At 41.5% G+C, this 23,298-nt stretch overlaps 1 protein-coding gene across 1 annotated transcript; it reads left to right on the top strand.

Moving 5' to 3' along the window:
* Window positions 1-1,020: 1,020 nt before the first annotated feature.
* lmnb1 (lamin B1) lies at window positions 1,021-22,802 on the top strand. The gene is made up of 12 exons (XM_056265546.1): window positions 1,021-1,109; window positions 1,414-1,782; window positions 10,187-10,343; window positions 14,651-14,776; window positions 16,601-16,771; window positions 16,924-17,049; window positions 17,755-17,975; window positions 21,712-21,937; window positions 22,051-22,155; window positions 22,268-22,387; window positions 22,491-22,592; window positions 22,698-22,802. The coding sequence occupies exons 2-12, from the start codon at window positions 1,421-1,423 to the stop codon at window positions 22,737-22,739; spliced, it is 1,758 nt and encodes a 585-aa protein (XP_056121521.1). The 5' UTR covers window positions 1,021-1,109; window positions 1,414-1,420; the 3' UTR covers window positions 22,740-22,802.
* Window positions 22,803-23,298: the final 496 nt, after the last annotated feature.

Raw genomic sequence — 23,298 nt, 5'->3', positions numbered from 1 at the left:
ATGAGTAAGGCCGGTTTTTGTCAATCAATATATTGTGTACTGTATGTCCTGCAAGAATAGTATTGTACTGAATATTGAATTGTAGGCTACTGAATGTCTGTATATACAGCTCTTGCATAGCCTACTGTAAAAATACTGCAGTCCAAATGCAAAAGCCCAAACTCTTAATGAAAAGCATGTTACAGTATACACTCAAATACTGTAAGTTGTGCAACGGTAAAATCTAGGTCAATGAGAGATTGATTCTGCTTCAGCATCCCGTCCTCCTGCTGGCTCTGGCCTGAGGACTTCATCCACTCTCGCCTGGCGAAGAGAAATCCCCCTAGTCTGACAGATCCAGCCTTGATTACACTCTCTACACCTGCTCTTCCTCGTCCCCATCATCCACCACCTGGCATAGGCACTCCTCCTCTTCTCCCTCTCAGACTGTTGTTCGTATCATCATTCAGTGCACCTGAACTGGCTCATATTTTATAGTTGGTTTAATCACAACATTAGAAACAAGAGCGTACAATTTTGAATAGTTGTGTGTAAATGATGTCAACTGTGCTTTATTTGTGTTTAACTTTTGCCTCTTGTGTTTTGAGTTTTGCAAAAAGAGTGCATGAGATTTGCAGATAGTCTAACTGTCTTAACTTGTTTTGGTTTTGCAGAAAGAGTGATTTATTCGACAAATTGGTTTAGGCTATAGTGAGAATTTGGTTCAGAGAATGGGGTTCAGTGTATTAGCAATTGCGAAAAACTAATACTAAAGTAGAAAATAATCATTTAAATCTGAAACAAACAGCGAAGTGTCAGTCATAATTGTGTGTATCGTCTGATCATGAATATTTGATTTGCTGTTCAAGTATGATCACAAAAGAAAAGTCAGACTAGAAATGTTTATTGATTGTTGCGTTGTTTACAGTCGTTATAACTGGAAGGACGAGCACGTGCAAGTGATGTTACTTTCAGCGCGTTTTTGTGCAGTTTAAATTTGGTCTCAACTGCACCGTTGAACCCTTGATGACGTAGCGGTTGCTGATTGGGTGTCCGTGGTCACGTGTCAGCGTGGTTCTGATGAGCGGCCATATTAGGCCAGTTCATTCTTTCACGCGACCGGGCTCACGGTAAGACGCTCACACACACACATATATATATTTTTATTATTACATATTTTACAGTGATGTCGATCTAGGACACTGCCGTGTTTAAAGCAGCTCTTGTAGAGTTACACCCTGTTCGCTCGGAGCGTTCTTTCTATACTTTCATTCAGAAGGTAACTTAACAGTAAAACCGTTTTTGTCATGCTCATATTCATTAGCGTTGATCGGGTGTTTGTAACTCAAGTTGAACATGTTCTTCTGCTCGCTTAGCCGAGGAGTGACCAGACATTGATCTTTCACGCGGACTCTTGTTGTGTGGTAATTGCAGCTGAAGAATGGCGAGCGCGGCGTGTACCCCGGCCGGGCCGCAGCCGTTGCCCCGCAGCGGCAGCGCGACTCCTCTGAGCCCCGCGCGGATCTCCAGGCTGCGGGAGAAGGAGGACCTGCAGCAGCTCAACGACCGGCTGGCGGTGTACATCGACACGGTGCGCGGCCTGGAGACCGAGAACAGCGCGCTGCAGCTGCAGATCCGCGCGCGCGAGGAGGAGCGTGCACGCGAGATCTGCGGGGTCAAGACGCTCTACGAGACAGAGCTGGCGGACGCGCGCACGGCGCTGGACCACACGGCGCGGGAGCGCGCGAGGCTGCAGATCGAGCTGGGCCAGATCGGGAGCGCGCACGAGCAGCTGCAGCACACGTGAGACACTTCATTCACACTTCAATCTCATTTCTCTGTAACTATATATTTGTGTTTTATGGGCATGGGAATATTTGCTTACAAATACACAAACAATTGTAGAAACTTTGTTTGTTAAAAACAACACTGGGCACGGGAGGTTGTGTCTGGTCAGGGTGTCTCTGGGGTCAGATCGCATTGACCTGTACTTTGAGATGCACCAAAAGGAGAATTTCTTGGCAAAAACCATTAATTCTGGATGTACTTGACCAAAAATTACTCGTTTTTTAAAACTTTTTTTTTTTTTTTTTTGTGTATAATTTTATTAACATTAGACTATTTAATTTCATTAATTTTTACCTAAACATCAAAAGGTAACACTTTACAATAAGGTTCATTTATTAAACAGTAGTTAATGCATTAACTGACATGAACTAGCAATGAGCAATACATTTGTTACAGTATTTATTAATCTTTGTTGATGTTATAAAATCAATTTATCTTATCAGCTAGGCATATAGGCATCGTTTTTTCGTATCATTCCGATTATTACATTAAGCGTTTGTTGGCCGATTCCGGTTTCGTGCTGATGATATTGTGCGTCGCTGATGACAACGCTATAACACATTTTTAAATATATTATATATAATACATCTTTAATAGGTTCGAACACTGCACAATAACCAGTCATCTGGGAAAATCAAAAGCAGTTGAAAACACTGACTTAACTTATTAAACAAGAAGATTTGATGCTATGTTTTTTCACTATCATTAATGTATGGACCGCAAGATTCAGCTCTCGTCGTCTCTGGAACGTGCCTTTCTTTTTTTTTGACAATATGACGTGCCTTTTCTGTTCTTTATCACCAACTCCATCTTTGTTTGTAAAATGATAGACAATGATTCTCATTTCTTGTGATAAAACGAAGTAATTAAGAGTAAATCAGTAAGCTATGCACCCGCCGTGTGTGTGTGTGTGCTGGCGATCTCGGGCTGACGCATCGGCCAACAGTGGCTCTAGCCCAGAGCGCCAGTGTGACGGCGGTCGCTGGATGTTAGCTTGGACCAGACAGGAAAGGAACCGGGTTTTAAATGCTTATCGAATTTGTGTCGGTATTTTTATAATTAGTGTATATTTTCCTGCATGCATTGTAGGATTTTCATCAGGGTCACAGAGGCCTATCGGCTCACTCTTTCACTCTTTAATTCTAGTTTCTTGTATTTTGTGTCTGTGTGTTGAATAAGTGGTCTCTCACTAGCAGCAGTGTTGTGATGGTCGTGGTGAGTCAGTTACAGGCGTCATGTGCTCCTCTTGTGTAGGAGTGTCAATTTTCTGCAGGAAACCCTTGTTAGTTAAGGTGGGGTTTGCCGTCGGGCGGGGGGATTGGGGGGGTTGTAAAAGCACGTGAATGGAAAAGCACGGCCGCGCCGCTTTCTCCTTTCCACAAGCGCTTGCGCTCCCGTGGCGTCTGTCGTTGCTATGCAACCATGAACTGTGCTCTCTATGATGATGATGACGAGGATGTAACAGCAAAGGATTAATTGATTTCTAGCCCTTGCATTAGCTTTACTAGGCTACTAGATATATTTATGGAGATGAGAAATAAAAACCCGCTATGTTCACCAAGGCTTTTTAAAAAAAAAAAATGTGTGTGTAGTGCAGTAGTGTACAGCTGTCTGGGCTGCACCAGTGTTTGGTTGAGTTTCTTGTGTGTCCATCAGTGCTGTGATGGGCATGTGGTCTGATTGACAGGAGCAGCAGTTGTGTGTTAACAGTGTTTCCCTCAGTGCCGCGACTGAAGCGTCTCGGTGGCGTGTAGCAGCTGGAGGAGGTGGACGTTCCCCAGCTGCTCTACCAGTCTCCCAGTGAAGCGGCTCTTTGTGTCTAACCTCTTCTCTGGACTGAAGCACATCAGGTGCGTGTAGCACATGTTGAGAGTGAGGAGTAACAGGAACTCCCGAAGTGCGAGCTGGTGTCCTCCAGACGCTCTCGGCTGTGTGTGAGACGTTCCTCCGGAGAACAGACCGCGCCTAGTCAACACTAGCACAGAGAGGAGAGGTTGAAGACCTGTCAGCACACACTGTTCATCAGGCTTCAGGACACCCACACTAGGGCTGTCAACGAATATTCTAAATTCGAATATATATATTCGAATAGTTTTAAAAAACAGAAATTCGAAGGTGAAAATTAATATTCGAATCATGTGGAAAAACACGCCCGCGGTAGCAGAGGCGCGGCTGTCTGCTTTGCGAGTGGCAAAATTCTGAAGCTTAAAATGTAAAACGCATTTTCCAGCTGCACAGACAGATAGCACAGTGAGTGTCTGGCTCACGCATTGGCTGTGCTGCGTCAACTGCACATCCAATGGCACGGGCGCCTCCAACGTGTGCGCCAATGAGCTAGCATTACATCAGACACGTCAGAGCCCGCCAATGGGGGCGTGGCCAGACGCCCTCGAAATAGCCATAGTAGCAGGCTAGCAGCAGTTTACCACAACACAGCTCGCACGGAGCGTTCAATGTCGGTTCTATAGACTGTAAAACTTAAATTAATGTTAATAATATTTGTTTCAATCACCGAATGAAGCCTGCTATATTTAGGACAAGAGTCGCAACCTTAAATTGCTTGCACAAAACTCTTGATCAGCACTCAACATTTGTTTATTGTTGTTCATTTAAACCGTTATGCGCAGAGAGCGTGAGGGCAAGAGAGAGACAGAGAAAGAGTGCCTGCGAGAGTAAGGTCTGCGGTCTTGGCCATTAGTTGATTTACTTGGTTTTGTGTAAGTTAATACGTTGTCAAATATGTTTAAACTTAAATAAACTACCTATACAAGTAGTTGTGTCTCTTTGTATTAATTTGTCCTGTTATTAACGTAATGCGCGTCATTGACAAAATGCGCAACCAGATATTCGAATAGTTCGAATATATGTGTTTTTTTTTTAGAGGGAATATTCGAACGTCATTTTTGAGCAATTTTGACAGCCCTAACCCACACTGGATGAGCCATGTTAAATCTCTTCATTAGAGGGACATTTGCTCAACATGTATTGTAACCTGCATCTTGACCCCTAGCTGTGGGGCCAGTGAGAGCCAGCGCTACCAATGAGCTGACCGCACCAACAGCCTCTGATCTCCAGCCACAAAGGCCAAATCAAGCTGCGCTCTCACTGTTAGATCAGTTGTTTATTTCTTAAGCACATTCAATGACAGCCACAAGGTGCTGTACAATACAAAATAAAAGACCATAAGACGACAGATAAAAGGAAACAGAAGAACAAAAAAGGCAACTTATTTTTTCGTTAGCTTATGCAGAAAGGTAGAAGCAGTCCTAATGTGGTTTAGAAGGCTTTTCCCTGAAGTGGGACGAGCCTCAGAGAAGGCTCCTTCACCCCGACCCTTCAGCCAGTTCTGGGGATTTGGAGTAAGTGTTGATCTTCAGACCGTAGGCTTCTTGAGGGATTATAGTGGTGTAGTGAAGTAGACCGAGAGCTCGCCGTTTGACTGTGGAGATTTATAGACCAGTAATAGGATTTTAAACTCCGCTCTATAATTAACTGGCAACCAGTGTGAATCTTTCAGAAGGGGAGTGACATTCGTACGTTTTACATCCTTTCAGAAATTGTGCAGCTGCAATTTGAACCACTTGTAAACGAGAAATTTGACTTCGATATACCATAGTAGATGGAGTTGCAATAAAACAGCCTAGTCGTAATAAAAGCATGGATTGCAGCTTCCAGAGACTTCTCGGATAGAAACGGCTTAATTTAGCAAGCAAGCGGAGATGAAAGAGACTAGAACCAATCGCAGAGCTAATGTGTTTATTAAACTTAAGGGAATTGTCAAACTCCACACAACAGAAGAAACAAAAGGTTGTAGATATCCAAGGTCGATCTGGTTACTTCCTGGAGAAAAAGAGGGGCCAAAAACAATTACCTCTGTTAATCTGCAGCTAAAAAAGGACATTTATAGAAAGCCAACATTTAACCTCATCCAAACAGGCGAATATGGAGTTAGAGCACTCTGTGCGAGCCACGGGCAGGTAGAGTTGCGTCTCGTCAGCGTAGCAATGAAACAAACCCTGTGTTTCCTAAGAGCAGAACACAGGGGAAGCATATGAAGCGGGAGAGAGCAGGCGAAAGGACCCTGTGGCGTCCACAGGCCAGGGTTTCAGCAGAGAAACCACGGCTCCTATTTTAACTGAGAATATTCTCTTGGTTAATGACTTAAACCGCTTTAAAACCGTTCCTCCCAAACCCACACAAGATATTAATCTGGAGATCAGAATCTTGTGATCAACTCTATCGCAGGAAGAGGATAGGTCTAAAGGCCAATTTATACTTCTGCGTCGAGTGTACGCCGTAGTGTACGGCGTGGGCTACGCACGTAGGCAACGCCGTCATGAGCATTTATACTTCTGCGTTTAGGTCTGCGTTGCTCTGCAGTACAGCGCCGAAACGCTAGTTGGCGGCGGAGGGTTTTAATGTTCCACTGTGTTTAGATTCCTCGCGGCAAGAAGAAGAAGATTCCTCGCGGCTGTTTTGAGTTTAGGTTACTACAAGCAATGCCGACTGAAAGAGAGCAGATCATGTTGGAGTTGGAGCTTATCGAGGTGGAAAAGGTAAATTTTTTGTTTTTTTAACAGTTTCGCTGTACTTAGAATTTAAAAATGGCGGGCGGTGCAGAAGAACACGCCGGAAATGCATAGGAGGAAACGCGATGCTACCAAGCCCACCAATCACAGATCTTGCGGTCCGCGTCGTCGCGACGTGTAGTTACATTTTTGAGGAGGTGCGCGTCAGGTTACGGCGAAGGGTACGGCGTATGGTACGCGTCTGTGCGTATGCTACGCCGTACGTACTGCGCGCACCCGACGCAGAAGTATAAATTGGCCTTAACATGACTGAAGCGAGAGTTACCTGAATCTGTGGCAATTAAAATATCATTGAGAACTCCTAATGGGGCAGTTTCAGTACTGTCGGGTCTTAAATCTTTTTCAATTTTTCAATTTCAATCTGTGTTTAAGTTGTTTCCAACACCGTAGAAATAAAAGGTAAAGTTGACATTGGGCTAAAGTTTGCTAGGACAGTTGCCTTGAGTGAGGGTTTCTTTAGCACGGGTAAACAGTGGCAGTCGGACCCACAGAGTAATATTTGTTTCCAGTATCGGGGATGGATTACATCGTTAGGACACAAGGAGGGTTTAAGATTCGCCATTATTTCCTTGACTACTTGTTAGGACATATAGAAAGTTAGGGTGGTTCTGCAGGGCTTCTGGACTAAAACCTGCCTTTAATAATTTAAAAAACTTGCCCTGGAAAAACATCACGTAACTCCATTTCACCAAGAAGACTGAAGACAAGCTAGATGAATAAGACCAAAGCAATGGAGAGGACTGCAAGCGGTTTGTTTGCTGCTTTTGGTCTTGGTTTAAAGAGTTTAGAGTTAGTTTTAAGAGTTAACCGCTGTGTGCTGTACTCCCCAAAGTAACCCAGCACTACAGAAGGAGCTGTGCCCGGCAGTGCAGCCCGTGGGCCGCAAGAGCTGCAAGTTTAGGTCACTTATAACTTATAAAACAGTACATTAGTATTGCAGTAATAAGGAGATTATATTTATACCTTTTTAAATTTGGATAAAATTGTTCTAATAATAACCTCTGCCTGCCATATGGCTTTGTGGGTAGTTTTTTTTTTTGGTCTTTACCCGATCACATGCCTGATGTGTGTATGAGCCGAGTGTTGCCGGCGGTCTCGTGATGCGTTCAGACTGGATCTGCTGAAGTCTCATGATTTGGGTTGTTCCACTTTTCCACTTTTTTTGACAAGCAAATTAGATGGATAGAAAAACTTTATTCATCCCCGAAGGGAAATTGCAGTGTTGCAGCAGCATAATTAACACAGAATACAAAAACAAGACATATTTACATAACTAACATATAATATAAGATATATGCACAAGTGCGATAGTGCGCCAGGATGTGCAATTTTAGCTTTATCATTCACGTGTCATTCAGTCCCCTCTCCCTGCCCAGAGTAGAATTGTTGTATATTGTTATGGTACTAGGGCTGGGCGATATGACGATATTATCGTATATCGACGATGTCTCGCAAGTATCGCGATGTCGATTTAACAGTCTGTTTCCAGACGATAATCGTCAATATCAAAAAAATGACATCGGCTTAGGCCTATATTTCACATAGCCCTATAGTTAAACATATTTATTCACATCATCATGCAATAACATGAATGAAATATTTTTTTATAGGCTAGTTAGTAGGATTAAGAATAGAAAATCGATTCTTGATAGCATTCTTAAAGCGCAAGGCGAAAGAGAACACGTCTGCATGCGCGCTGTTTTCTGAGCTGCGCACTCACGCAAAGAGCCGCCTCTCACATAGTGCACGGACAAATACACAGAATTATATCTCACAATTATACTTCTAGTTAATTTATAGCATCAAATAAACATGAATAAACATCAGAAGAATTATTGTTTCAACCATGGAAAGACTTCAGTAGGTAGGCTACACACCTCTTTTCAAGTTCAAATATCCCCGTAAACATCCGGTTTTGTCTTAACGGTTGAGAAAGTAAAACAGTAGGCCTATGTCTATGGAATCAGTCCACTGACCGCCTATACTCGCTGCCACCATTAATGTTGATCAAAGAACAAAAGAAAAAGAATCACTAATTGAACTTTTGTAACTTTTAATTAGCTTAATATTTTATTTGCCTGTTGTTCGGCACTGACTGCTCCAACTGCAACATGAGTCTGTGCGACCTTGAGATGCGTTCCCTGTCAAACATCATTTGTTCTTACTTTCGTAATTTTGTTAAACATTTTTCTTCATATAATCAAATAGCCTAGGCCTATTTTATTTTGGTTTGCAGGCTGATAAAAGTTCATCAGAAAAACAAATGGTAGAAGTTGGCTAACTTCACCCGTTTCTGAATATTAATTTAAATGTTGCACATAATAAATAGGCCTAATCAAAAAGCACAAACATTGTAATTAAAATAAAAATGTTGTTATTGCAAACGGATGAAGAAATTGCGTTTGAATAGGCTATCTCATGCACGCGTTCGGAGCGATGTTGGCATCTCCGTAGGCTATATTGGGATATATATAGGCCTACTTTGCTTTAGATTAAATAAATGAATAAATTATATTTGGGGATTTTTTTTGTTTGTTTTGTTTAATTACTTCTGTTTCTAAATAAATAAAGCAGTCATTTTTATTTCTTAAACGGCTTAAGGTGAACTTGGAACTAAAACCAAAAAGGAGGAAAAAACAAAACGTTTTTGCTCATTCAGAACGACAATTCGTTTTTAATTCCTAATTTTAGACAAATAACAAATATATTATAGTTTGAAAATACAAGTTTAAAAACGGCGCACATAGGAAATTAAACTTATTATTAAATCAGGCGATACCGCCAAAAAAAAGGAGAAAATAGGACCTTGTGAAAAACCAATAGACAAGACAAGACACCTAGCTAACATCAACATGCATTCACCATTTTTACAATCACCAAATTGTTCAGTTGTAGGCCTATTTAACATTTCTCCTCGCAAAACGAAATTCATTTCAAACACAGATGCAATAAGAACAGTGAGGAAATTATTAGCAACACTAACATAACAAGCAAAGCTAATGTTTTATGCTCGTTTATGCTCAAACTAACCAAAGTAAAACCTTTAACTTTTCAATCATTAAATTAAACCAACTAAATCGCAGGCTATCATTAGATAAAGTGCAGCCAAACTCAACATGACTTGTGTTAACGTGTATTCCGCATGTGTTGTCTCCAGCGGGGCGCATAGGGGGCGGGGCTTGGGTAGACGATATAATCGGATATCGCGATATTTTTTAAGGCGATTATCGATAAAATATTTTTTACATATCGCCCAGCCCTAGTAGGTAGGAATGACTTCCTGTAACGATTCTTGCTACAGCGGAGTTGTCGGAGTCTCCAGCTGAATCCACTCCTCTGCCCAACCAGCAGGTTGTGCAGCGTATGTGAAGTGTTGTCCATGATGTCGAATAGTTTGTTTAACATTCTTCTCTCCACAACCAACTCCAGGGGCTCCAGAGCAGACCCAAGCACAGAGCCAGACTTCTTTATATAACAGAAATTAAAAATACAATCACTTTAATGTAATAAGAATCCTGATGTATTGATTGATTAATTTTGCACAACGCTGTTGTGTAGGAGCTTCGGCTGTGTGTTATCATAATAAAATCCCAATGATTTTGATTCAATCATTGATGATTGATCATCCATGATTTCAAAACCGCAGGAAGTTGATTTCTCCACCCTCCGGCTTCCATGCACTTGATAAGTACACACAGTAGTTCTCAGCAGAGCAGTCGCCTGGCACACGAAACGGTCCCAGCCTCTGATGGTGTGTGTGTTTGTCACAGATGTGCTAAGAAGGACGCGGACCTCTCTGGCGCTCAGGCCCGGCTGAAGGAGGTTGAAGCCCTGCTGAACTCTCGAGACGCGGCGCTGAACACTGCGGCGTCCGAGAGGAAGACCCTGGAGAACGCCTTCACAGACCTGCAGATCCACGTACAGGAGGTACATGAGGCGCACACACGCACGCATGCATGCAGCATGGAGGACAAGGGCTCTATAGCTGCTAGGGGTGGCAGTATACACACATCCCAATGATCAATCCTTGTGTAAATTAATGATCAATTAATTGTTAGCCTTAATTCTGCAGCGGCATATAGCCAACAGCATGACAGGGTGTGCAAATGCTCAAAACGACATGTTCCTCATTAGGATTGTAAAATGAATCGATGTAATTGATCATTTAATTAAATTACTTATTTAATAATGAAATATAACGACTAATACAACGCGTCACCAACGTGCCGCTTCAGGTGAGTGCTAGTTAATGTAACTCCTGTTCTGGAGGCGCTCTCCCTGGACCAGCACACTGAAACACGCCAACTACACCCAATGAATTCACAACAATTTATTACAATATTGTTCTCATGAATGTTATGTAATGGGACAGTCCCAGTCATAGTTACAGGGTTCCCGCGGAGTCTTAAAAAGTCTAAAAAAGACTTAAATTCAGAAAGTGAAATTTAAGGCCTTAAAAAGTCTAAAAAACACAAGTTTAGGTCTTAAATTTAATTTACCCAAGTCTTAAAATTCTTACCTTCGTTAATTTTGTTAATTGTGGTCAAGCGTTGTCCGCCGAAAATAAAATGTTGGTTGTTTTGTTTTCTAGTAGGCTACGTGATGATGATAATCCCATGTGATAATCCCATTGCGTGATCACTGCAGGTATAACTCCTGTAAAGTAGGTGGCGGTATGTAACCCGCGCCGCCAATAAAGTGAAGGAAGTTGGTTCACTAGCTACCTGCCCGCCGAATTCGTGCAAGACAAGTTGCAACGTCGAGGTCGGGGAAGTCGGGGCTGTCGTCGAGCGCGTAGTTTTCAAATATCATGGGGACAGGGGAAGTGTGTGTTTAACATGACTTGGCTCGATAAGGGTGAGTTTTGCAGCTGGTTACAAGCTGTCCCTAGCAATAGATATGAAGCTCGCTGAAAAATATGCAAGAAGATAATACAGCTAGGGACATTGGGTGTGAAGGCGCTCGAGCATTGCGAAAACGTTTACGTGCGGACCGAACAAGATCGCTTATATAGCAAGATTTGGTATAGCGGACTTCATCAAGAGAGATCTAATTAACACCATTAGCGGACCGTATGTCTTGATGTTCGTTGTTTACTCATTAAACTGCAAGAAAGAGATGATAATTTGGTGGATGATTTAAAAATATTCGTTAATCATCTGTAAATTGTGTAGTCATTTGAATGTAATCATAACGGTCGCCTGAGGGCGCTCAACGACCACGTCATCCGTAAGCGTGAGTTTCTAACAAAAAAACAACAGTTTACTAAAAAGAATAAATACATTAAATAATTTACCATTGTTAATTTGTGTTTATTTTTGTTTGTTGTTTTTGTATTTAACCCTTTCACACGTAAATTTAAAATATTCGAACTGATCCCCCAGCGTGAGTTTTTCTAGGCGACCGTTATTTAGAACCTGTCACTTTAATGTTTCCATGATGACGCGTCATTGCTTGTCACGTGACACAGCGCAACCACAACAGTGCTGAATGAATGATGATCTGCTTTGATGTCATTTTCCCTTTTCTATTCAAAATATTCACAAATGTATTAGCTATAACATGAAACACTGATATTCCGATTGTCAAATATGTGCAAGTGGATGTGTTTTGTTGTTTAAACACCTTCATAACGATCGCGTTAGTTGATCGTTATGAAGGTGTCAGCACAAATCAGCTGTTTGTGCGATGGGCGGCGCCATGTTAGTTTACAACACGTCAATTCCTCAACTTCTCACGAAATACATGAAAGTGGCCGGAGAACTGGGAGAAGAATAGTTTAAAATGTAAAGCTATTTACACAATGTGTATCTGATATGAATAAAACGTGTCGTCTTATTAGAATGGAAAGGATTATTATTGCCGCTTCCATAGACATCAGTCAGTGTGTGTATTTTACAAACTTAAAATATGTTTAAGAATTTCTGGGATCATTCTAATGTTTCTATTTATGTGTCGTGTTGGTCTTAAACTTTACACATAATGGTCTTAAAAGGTCTTAAAAAGGTCTTAAATGTAACAAACTGAAACCTGCAAGAACCCTGTAGTTATTATTAGTCGTGCATTGCTGTTAGAGCTGCGCGTGCTGAAGAGTGAGCACCGGTAAACTGGAGCACTTTGCTAGCGCGTTATTTAACTACACGAAACGCATCCTATATGAGATTAATCGGATGTATACAAAATAAACATATTACAAATGATATCTTCACAAAATGATGCGAATGCACAAGTGAACTTAAACTAAATCCTGTTGTGATACCCAAATAATTCACAATTTATTATAATAGTGTTCTCTTTATAATTAGGGCTGTAGTCAACCAAAGAAATCCTTAGTCGCCCAAAGTCTTGTCCTGCACAACGATTAGTCGACTAAAAAAATAAAAAAATTACAAAAAAAATGCGATGTTTTGATTGAACATTTTTTAACAATTGTCATAGAGCATTTATAAAACAACAACGAAAAAACATCAAAAATACATAAAACTATAATAATAATACAATTCTTTGAAAATTAACTGCTTTTAACTGCAAAAAGTGAGGAGCACTGTCCTAGGTCTATAGTAACAGTCACAATCGCGCAACTGACCACACCACACGCTACAAAAAATATAACTGCTATCTGCCACAATGAAAAATCCTAACAAAAGCACTCGTTTATACAGGCTGTATGTTCTTCTTTACTTTCAAAGCTATGGGTTAACTTTTGTCCAGCCGATCTAACTTAGGCGTTTTAAAACAAACACACACAAAAACCCAAAGAGCCTAAAAAACAATCCTAATAATAATAGGCTTTATTGTAGGACCGCATATAGGTTTATTTTCGTTTTGTTACATTATTTAGGCTATTTTCAAATGCGTCAAGTGTACAAATAAAAACAAAAACATATCAAGAAAACACAATCTATTGAGTCAGCATGATAAAGCCGTTAAAGGGACTGCTCACGTCTTTTGCGCGGTGTACGCGCTCATGATGGAAGCAACGCGGTCGCGGTGAGACCTTTATACAGTCTATGGGTGCGATGCGCTCTTTTTTTTCCAAGTGCGTCCACGCCGCATCGAGATAAAAACATATAGTTTATAAAAACATAAAAACCGAAACAAGTAGCGTTCTAACTGAATGAAAGCTGAACTACCTATATCCCTTACTGAGCACGAAGCAGCAGCGCAGCCACAGGTGTGAACCGAGTGTTCTGTGTGTGTGCGCTAAACTCTGGCGCTGTTACAAAATAGCCTAAATTAAAGCATTTAAAGTTGGGGATTTATTTAGAATACAGTAATATTTAACTGCTTATAAAGGAATAATTATCAAGGAGTAAATCATGGAAAATTTCTTTCTATTGGTAAAAAAAAAAAAAAAATGCAACTGGTCGACCAATAAGAATGTCAGTCGACCAAGACGGCATCGACCGATTAGTCGACAAAACGACTAAAGTTGACAGCCCTATTTATAATGTTATGTAATATGACATTCCCAATCATAGTCCTTATTAGTCGTGCATTGCTGTTTGAGTTGCAGGCGCTGAAGATGGTCATGTTTATACCACGTTAATTCTTAACCAAATGCATTCTGTATGAGATGAACCGTATATATATGCCTACACAATCCACAAAACAAAAGGCTGCTAATGCACGCAAATTTACACATTGACCTTGTTTAATAGATGATTGGTACATTTTGTTGATTAAATTGACAATTAATGGATCATCGATTAATCGTTAGCATCCCTAATAGCTACGTTTACATGCACCCAAATAATCTGTCTATAATCAGATTGATGGCTCAATCTGACTGAAAATCCTTCAATGCAAACACCCCAAATCGATCCCACTGAATTTCAGTTTGGACTGAAAAGTGTGATGTAGAACTGAAATAATCGTATCAATAGGAAATGAATATGAACGTAGGCCAGTGGATCCTGAACAGGGGTACAGAGTTTTGCCGTTCGTTTTATTCTACCCCATCTTAAAATAACATTGAAACCGTTCTTGTATTTCTTACAGGCAAAAAGTGTAAAAACAGGAAACTGGTAGTGCCGTAAAAGGTCAGATGTATGCGTTTCATTGGATCTGAGCATGGCCACTGAGCATGTGCATTATACATTTTTTCTGAACAACTTCAGCGCATGTAAACACATGTGAATCGTTTGCACTTCAGAAGGTCTATTGTTTCATGATGTTTCCAGCATACATGTTTCCATTGACATTGCCAGCGTAATGTGTGTGTGTGTGTTCAGCTGGAGGGCGGGCTGGGCTCGGCTAAGAAGCAGCTGTCGGATGAAACTCTGCTGCGCGTGGATCTGGAGAACCGCTGCCAGAGCCTCATGGAGGAGCTGCACTTCAGGAAGAACATGTTTGAGGAGGTCAGTGTCATAGGTCTGAAGGTGACCAACACCTGAAAGATTCACAAACCGTCTAATCTGTCCTCGGTGAGCATGTGTATTCCTTATGATTTGGAAGATGGAGCACACTGTGAACTCGATAAATACAACACACGGAAGTCCTACATTTAGAGCTTCATTAGTGAAAGACACAAGCCCAAGACTGGGCACTCGTATATCAGTGGAGGAAAGAAAACCTTAAGTTGAGGTCCGGTCTCTCTTCAGCTGGACGTCTGTTTCGCACCGATTAAGTGACAGATCTATAATGAAGAACTGGATTGCTCATGAAATCATAAATGAATCCACCGCACCGCCATATTAGGATTCCCACACATTCTATTAGATTAATAAAAAGTCATCTAAATTTTGTTCATGGAAATTGGCTGCAACAAAACATTTTGCCAAAAGACACCTATGTTTGACATGCAAATTGGTCTGAGCAAACAAGCATTAAATCGTTCAAATGGGCTGAATGACATTGCAGGTTCACTCTCTGGCAGTAGATGGCTTTAATAAAGCAACAACAAATACCAATGCGCCGATCCGATGCTCAGATACCGCCATTCTTCGTCGGGTATAGGTCAAACAGGGCCGATCCAAATCTGATATTGTGCGTATAGTATTGTTATTGTTAAGCCTCACAAAAGGCACAAAAACATTATAAAGCACCATGCAACAAAGTTTGTTTCTAGAAGAAAATAGCGCACAGTCCAGCTTAAGTTCTGTGATGGTTCATTTTTGTTGTAAAAAAGTTATTAATTTAGTTCATATATATATATTATAGCTGCTCTGGAGAAAGCAGTGATGTCATCGTCCAGCTCAGTTCTCGTATAATGGTGTCAATGCAGGCAGAACAATACTATTGTCCCCAACTAAGCAAGCCAAAGGCGACTAGGTGAAAATCTAGTTTATAATAGTATTTTGTAATGGATTAATCATCAGTTCAACACACAGAGGTATAGAAATTCAACTTTATTATTATTATTTTTTTTAAAGGTGCATTGTGTAATATTTGAGGATCTGTTGACAGAAATGCAATAAAATACACAAATGTTTTCAGTGGTGTATAAAGACCTTGTATAATGAACCATTATGTTTTTATTACCTTGGAATGAGCCATTTCTATCTACACACACCGCGGGTCCCCTTGCATTAAAATAGCCACTTTGCGCCCCCATGTTTCTACAGTAGCTCTAAACAGACAAACTACTACAGAGCGCTTTTCGTCACTTGCAAAATATTTGACAGCACTCCAAATTTACAAAAAATGAGCTCAATGTTAAAATTGACCGGAGTTCTCCTTTAACGTTTAAACAAGGTTACCATGGGAGTGAACTGAGTTGTCAGAACGCTTAAAGTTTGACTTTATCTGACTGTTTTGTTGACATTCCCTTTAGCACATCTAGTGGATGCATAACGCAAACCCAGTCAAACGTTTGACTGCAGTATTTTATGCGCCTTATAATCCGGTGCGCCCTATATATGAAAAATGTTCTAAAATAGGTCATTCATTGAAGGTGCGCCTTATAATCCGGTGCGCCGTATAGTGTGGAAAATACGGTACTTGCAACAGAGTATGGAATGACTCCCTTTAAGGCCCGGTTATACTTCATTTTAGCTAATGAAGTTTTAGCTGCTAATAGACTTCATATTTATACATGAGAAATGTTTGCAGACATGCGGTTTCATTTTTGAAATGGTCACAGGGAAGAGAGCATAATCAGTTATCTTCATCTATTAACTGAACAGAATATTTCCCAGTGAAGTGCTTTGAACTGCAGCTGATAGTTGTGTGATTGTTGACAGGAGATCAAGGACACGCGCCACAGACACGAGACCCGTCTGGTGGAGGTGGACTCGGGCCGGCAGATGGAGTTCGACTTTAAACTGGCTCAGGCATTTGCAGACATGAGACGGCAACACGACGACCAGATCAAACTCTACAAGGAGGAGATGGAGCAGACTTACGTGGCCAAGGTGATCGCAGGCGTTTCAATAGCACGTCCAAGCGGATGTCTCGTGTCACATTTCTGCATGTGTGAAGAAGCGTTTCCTCAAGTTTCTGACTTCCTCTGAAAGCTTGTTTAGTTCCTCTTTGCATTTCTCTGAAAGTTGTGAGTGTGTTTCAGCTGGAGAACGTGCGTCTGTCGTCCGAGATGAACAGCTCTTCAGCCAGTTTGGCCCGTGAGGAGCTGCGCGAGTCCACGCTGAGAGTCGAGAGTCTGGCCGCTCAGCTCACTAACCTGCAGAAAGAGGTATGCGTCTTGACCCCACCACACCAGCTTCCTCTGATATATATCCTCTGCACTTTCCCACACGATTGAACTGTCAAATTCCTCCTAATTGTTGTTGCTCATTATACCTTGTGTTCTCTTGTTATAGTGCTTATTCACTCTCTAAACTCGATTTCGTTTAATCCTGTCGGACAGTCTTCAAGAAGTGACGTTTCTGATTACTGAGAGATCCGCACTGTTACTCTAGCTATACTTAACACGCTGTTACAGAGTTTGCACACGCTGTGCTGTTGAAGTGAAACTGAACATGATTTAAATTACTCTTTGGGTGTATTATAGTCAGAGCTGCAACAACTAATTGATAATGAAAATAATAAAACTACAAATTTGATTGTCTGCCAGTGCCACTTTACAGTAGTGAATAACACGTTTCTATGGACAAACGTGTATAGGAAAGAATGTTGGTTACCAGTTTTGATTCCCATTGACTTCCGTTGTAGGGTCAAAAAATACAACAGAAGTCAATGTGAACCGAAACTGTTTGGTTACCAGCATTTGGTTTTCACTGACTTTTTTCTGTGGAAACCAAACAGAACTGCCAGTCAGAAGGTTGAGTAAATGATAATGGATTTTTCATTTTGGGTGAACTCTTCCTTCAAGTAATCCTAATCAAGTTCCTATTTGATGTTTGTTAGTTTTGATTACCTTGCTGTGTGTCTTTAACAGGCGCGTGCGTGGCAGGATCACATCAGTGAGCTGGAAGCGGCTCTGAGCCGAGAGAAAGACGTGAGCCGCCGGTTACTGGCCGAGAAGGAGCGCGAGATCGCTGAGATCAGGGCCAAGATGCAGCAGCAGCTGGACGACTACGAGCAGCTCCTGGACGTCAAGCTGGCGCTGGACATGGAGATCAACGCTTACAGGAAGATGCTGGAGGGAGAGGAGGAGAGGTGAATACGCCAGCACTGCTCATGCAGATGCATGGGCAACAGTAATGAATGTTAAAACCCCTCAGAGTCATCAAGAGCAGTCAGTCAGCATGAGCCCCCAGATCATGTGGCCGTTAACAGCACGAGAACGCTCCTGGGTGTAACGCAGGGATGGAAATTTAACTTTTTTGTCCACCTGCCACTGTGGCTGGTGGATTCCAAAATCGACCAGCCACTCAACGTTTTTACCAGCCACTTTCTTGTTTTTAACCGACAATGTGTAACTGCATGTGAAAATGAATACTACAAGATCTACAATACTTAAGCCGTTTATTTCATAGGGTAAAGTCTCAAGGTGTGCCTCCTCTAAAAGTGTCCGGGTGAAACAGCATGCTACTTTTATTTACCCGCCACGGTGGCCGCTAGGTGAAGCGAGTTTACCAGCCACAACACAATCACCTGCATTTGGCTAATTTCCATCCCTGGTGTAATGTGCTGAGTCTTTTTAAACAATATATGATATTTCCTCACATGCATACATCTGCAAATCTGAAAGCATGAGAAAATGTTTTAGTTTTAACCAGACCGGTTTGCTGAACAGTGCAAATCCGCCTACCAGGGTACCCGCGGGTCTTAAAAGCCTTGAAAAAGTCTTGAATTTGATCATCTCAAATTAAGGCCTTAAAAGCCTTGAATTTAGTATACAAAGTCTTGGATTTCGTTACAAAGGTCTTATATATTTTTTGCCTTTGCTAGGATTAAGTTCATACCGTAACAAAATTAACTGTTACTAAAGTAGGCTAATTCAAAATGTATGCAGCGTTGAGTGCACCCTCGCGCTCCACGTCATAGCAGAAAAAGCGATAGCTTGCGCACCGTTACTATGGTTACTAGGCAAGTGAGGTACAGAACAAGATAGCCTAGTTGAATCCGCTGTGGCCACAAATGACAGAATTTAAACCCCAAATAAGAGCTTTTCTGTTAAAAGAACATATTTTCTACCCGGTCTTTTCAATAGTATCTGGCAACCATGCGCGCGCGTTCTCTCTACACTGCTGAAGAAGCGCGGATGATCTGAAAACACAGACAAGCTGGAGTTCAGCGATCTTTATTTAAGATTTTCTACTTAAATTCAAGTGTCATTCAGTCGGTCTGTGTTCTGTCACGAGCCGCTTGCGCTGTTTGTGCGACTAAATCTGCGATCAAAATGCAGGCTGATATCCAGCAGTGTTCATACGAGCAAGAATGCAATGTTTCCCGAATATCCACACGATTTCAAACGTGACATTGATTTTATACAACAGTAAATAAGAAAAGAAAAAAGGGTAACATTAAGTGATGTACTACATTGAAAACAGCATTGTCAGGCTTGCTCTGTTTTGCAACGAAATATGTGGCTTTGAACGAATCGTGAGATTCAATGAATGAATGACTCAAAGACTCACTCATAAAGATAGTGAGGTACTGCCACCTACTGGCGATTTTAATGTTTTTTAACATTGCAAATTTAATGAAAATTGTTTTATTTAAAGCATTATTATTTTTTTATATTTTTTTTAAGGTATTACAAAGGAAAAAAATGAAATGGAAAAATGTATTAAAGGGGGCAAATCTTGTCCCTTAATAGAAAAGGTGTGACTGCACCAGGGGGTACGGCACTCTAAAACATTGGAGAACCAAATTATGTAGAACTGCACAAGTGCTACTGCTAAAGAGTGCAATGTCAATAATTTCTCATAAGCTTAATTGGCTTTATGCACAGCTTCACTACTTCCTGAACTTCAGCCAGCCCTTTGTTTCCTGTCTGTCATTATTGGACAAACTGATTAATTCAGGTGTGCCTGGCCTCAGTAACAATAATCAGGCACACCTGGACTAATCAGTTTGTCCAATAATAACAGACAGGAAACAAAGGGCTGGCTGAAGTTCAGGAAGTAGTGAAGCTTTGCATAAAGCCCATTGAATTGGCCTAGAGAGAATAATTATGACATTTTCTGTCTAAAGACTACATATAAAATAACTACCTGTAAAGTAACTGCAGTTTGACTAAAAGTTGACAAAAAATGCAAAGACTTTTCGTCAACTACAACTATAAAAAACAGGATGACTCAAATGTGATTAAGACCAATAAGCATTTTCGTAAATCAAAAATGGCTGCCAAAATTAACACTGGCCTACATACACGTGCGCGCTACAATGCTGTTGCGTATGTATTAAATATGACTGATAATTTAAGTAAAATGTTTTATTTAATTCAAGTAGCCTTGTACATAATTCGTTTCTAGGGTTTAAAATGTATACAGATTTGAGATTTTCCCCTCATACTTCTGTCGGAATGGGTACGAAGTTGGCATTGAATTTCATTTGAAATGGTAATAAAAAGGTCTTAAAAAGCCTTGAATTTAAGTTGGAGGATCCTGGGGGTACCCTGGCCTACAGTCACACTGCAATCGACAGAAGGCAACAGACCCTCCGTGGGGTGTGTCGCATCAGTGTGTCTGTCGGAGCAGTGTTCGCTGGTCTAACCTGCTGAATCGGCCCTTTTCGGGTCGAGAAAGGTCTGAAAAGTGATGTTCTGTTCTCTGGTGATTGTCTGCGTCTGTCGGTTTGCTGTGAATTGGCCTTAAGATTCAAGAAGCTTCATTTAAACCGTGTGACTAAATGAACATACAGTACCATACATGAACCAGGAAACTTCAATAAGCTCCCTCTACACCTCGGATGCATCGCCGGATCTCCTGCATGCGAGCCGTGTTGACAGTCTGTTGTGTTGCAGTGATGAACACAGATCTGGTCAGTGAAGTGGTCGTAGCTGTGCTTTTGCTGTGAATAAAACCGAAGTTAACTAGCCTAAGTAAAAGGTTTTTAACATGCGAGTAAAATAGATAGCACTTCGGCTTTTATACCATTGATGAGACAAACATGCTGTAAATGATCCGCTTTGGCGCTCTTCGCCGAGTGCTTGCACAGATACACACGGGAGCGTTAGAAAGCAGGCGTCTCTGCAGATACCCTAATATCCTGAAGATCCTGCTTTCTAACGCTCCCGTGTGTATCTGTGCACGCACTCGGCGAAGAGCGTCAGCCTTATTTACAACATGTACTGGAAGCGCTGGTCATTGTGTTCACACGCTCAACACGCATGTCTGTGATTGGCTACAATGGCCAATCAGAATGCTAGGGGAAATGCTGGTGTCGTCACATTTCTTAATGTTCAAGTCATTACCTTTGACAACAGTATTCCCAGGGTTATTTTAAGGAAGCTGGTAAACACAGATGTTCCCATGTTTAAATAAAAGAGGTTGGTAAATTTTTAACTATTAATTAAAATGAAGCCAATAAGCAGTTAAATATGTCAGTTTACACACAAAGACAAGTTTAAGCTTTTTAAAAGAATAATCATAACATGTTTAATATACTTGAAATGTTAAATTTAATTTGCAGACAAACTTGTTGTGCTGTTTTCTAACAGTTTGGATTTTAACTTCACCCTTTTTACGGGCATTTTGTTTTCATCTACCGATATGGTCATGTATCATTGTAGGATTGATTAGCAATACATAGATTATGGCAGAATTTCTGTATGGTGTGATTCCCACCGTCAGAGACTCTTCTGAACCGCTGTTTCTGTCACCGCTGCATTGGCCATCCTCGCTCTTATCTTGGCAGAAGCTCTTGTTCGTCTGCATGGATGTTGATTAGCTTGAGCCTAATGGCGGATGGTGGGTTCATGCTAACAGCATGTCTCCGGTGTCAGGTTGAAGCTGTCTCCCAGCCCCTCGTCTCGCGTGACGGTGTCGCGGGCGTCCTCCAGCCGCAGTGTTCGCACCACACGCGGGAAGCGGAAGCGTGTGGACATGGAGGAGTCCGAGGCTAGCAGCAGCGTTCGCATCGCTCACTCGGCATCTGCCACTGGAAACATCTGCATCGATGAGCTGGACGTGGACGGGAAGTTCATGCGCTTGCACAACAACTCTGAGCAGGTGCGTTCGACTCACACAAACTCATTCAGGACTCCAAATTAACTTTGATGCCTCTAAATTTTTTAAGTTGGTGGCAAGTAAATTGAATGTAATTTTTGATTTTAATATTTCAGGATCAACCCATGGCAGGATTTCAGCTGATTCGAACTGTCGGTGATGTTTCTGCAGTGTATAAATTCACTGCTAAATACACCCTGAAGGCTGGACAGAAAGTGACGGTACGCATCATCTTTATAGATGTAATCATGAGTAAAGCCCTGTCACCTGAGTGGGGGATATCAGCATGTGCCTTCACACACTCTCTGTTGGGTCTTGTTTTGGTCTGGTCAGATCTGGGCGTGTGATGCGGGCGTGAGCTCCAGTCCTCCTGCTGACCTGATCTGGAAGAGCCAGAGTTCATGGGGGAGCGGCGAGGACATTAAAGTGCTTCTGCTGAGCCCAGACGGAGAGGTGAGGTTTAGAATGACTACAGCCTAGCTCTTACTACAGCAGGCATTGTTCATCGCTGGCAGTACAGGACGCGGTGTGTTCTGAAGTGTCCCTGTCCCTACAGGAAGTGGCTGTGAGGAGCACAGTGTTCAACAGCGCAGTGGAGGAGGAAGAGGAGGAGGAGAAGGACGCTGACGTCATCGAGGAGCGCTTCTTTCACCAGCAGGTCTGATATCAAGCACACATCAGCTTCATCCATTACCTCCTCGTCATCGAGTGCGTGCGTGTGTGTGTGTGAGGTTCTGCTCAGTGTTCCACTATGTTTTCACAGGGAGATCCACGTGCTGCCAAGAGAGGCTGTTTGGTCATGTGATCAACTCTTCAGCCAATCAGAGCTGCCAGTTTAAGCACCATAAAGCTTCCTGTGTGATCGAGTTTCTGAGTGAGATTTAATTATTTTATTTTTTTCACTTGTAAAATCTCTCACTTCAGTTTGTTTTTGTGATGTTTCAGCTTAAATTGAATGAACCAAATGCTTTTCTTTTCATGTGTGAGTTGTTTGAGGAAGCTTTTCTGAACTCGTCCACATCAGATTCTGTGACTAACCCTTTTTTCTTTTTTATCATGTTTATATTTTATAAGATGGCATTTTAGGTCTTTTTATAGACAGTTTTTTATAATGGCTAATAGTTTTAGTAAAGTTATTACAGACCGTAGACGCATTTGCATGGTAGTTTGAATAATGTTGAAGTTTTTCATTTGTATTTAAAGCAGCTGTTTGAAAGTAATTCACTACACGATCACAGGGCCTAAACGTCTCTTCAGCTCGACTAACCTGTCAACTGAACAATTCCAAGTCTTTATTTTTGTCACATTATTTTTTTATGAGAAGTGACTTTTTTTTCCTCCAATGTAGGATCAGTGAATGTTTT

This window comes from Rhinichthys klamathensis, unplaced genomic scaffold (genome assembly GCF_029890125.1).
Source record: "Rhinichthys klamathensis goyatoka isolate OS25496 unplaced genomic scaffold, OSU_Roscu_1.1 h1tg000236l_1, whole genome shotgun sequence".
NCBI lineage: Eukaryota > Metazoa > Chordata > Actinopteri > Cypriniformes > Leuciscidae > Rhinichthys > Rhinichthys klamathensis.
This window is presented reverse-complemented; position numbering and strand designations above follow the sequence as displayed.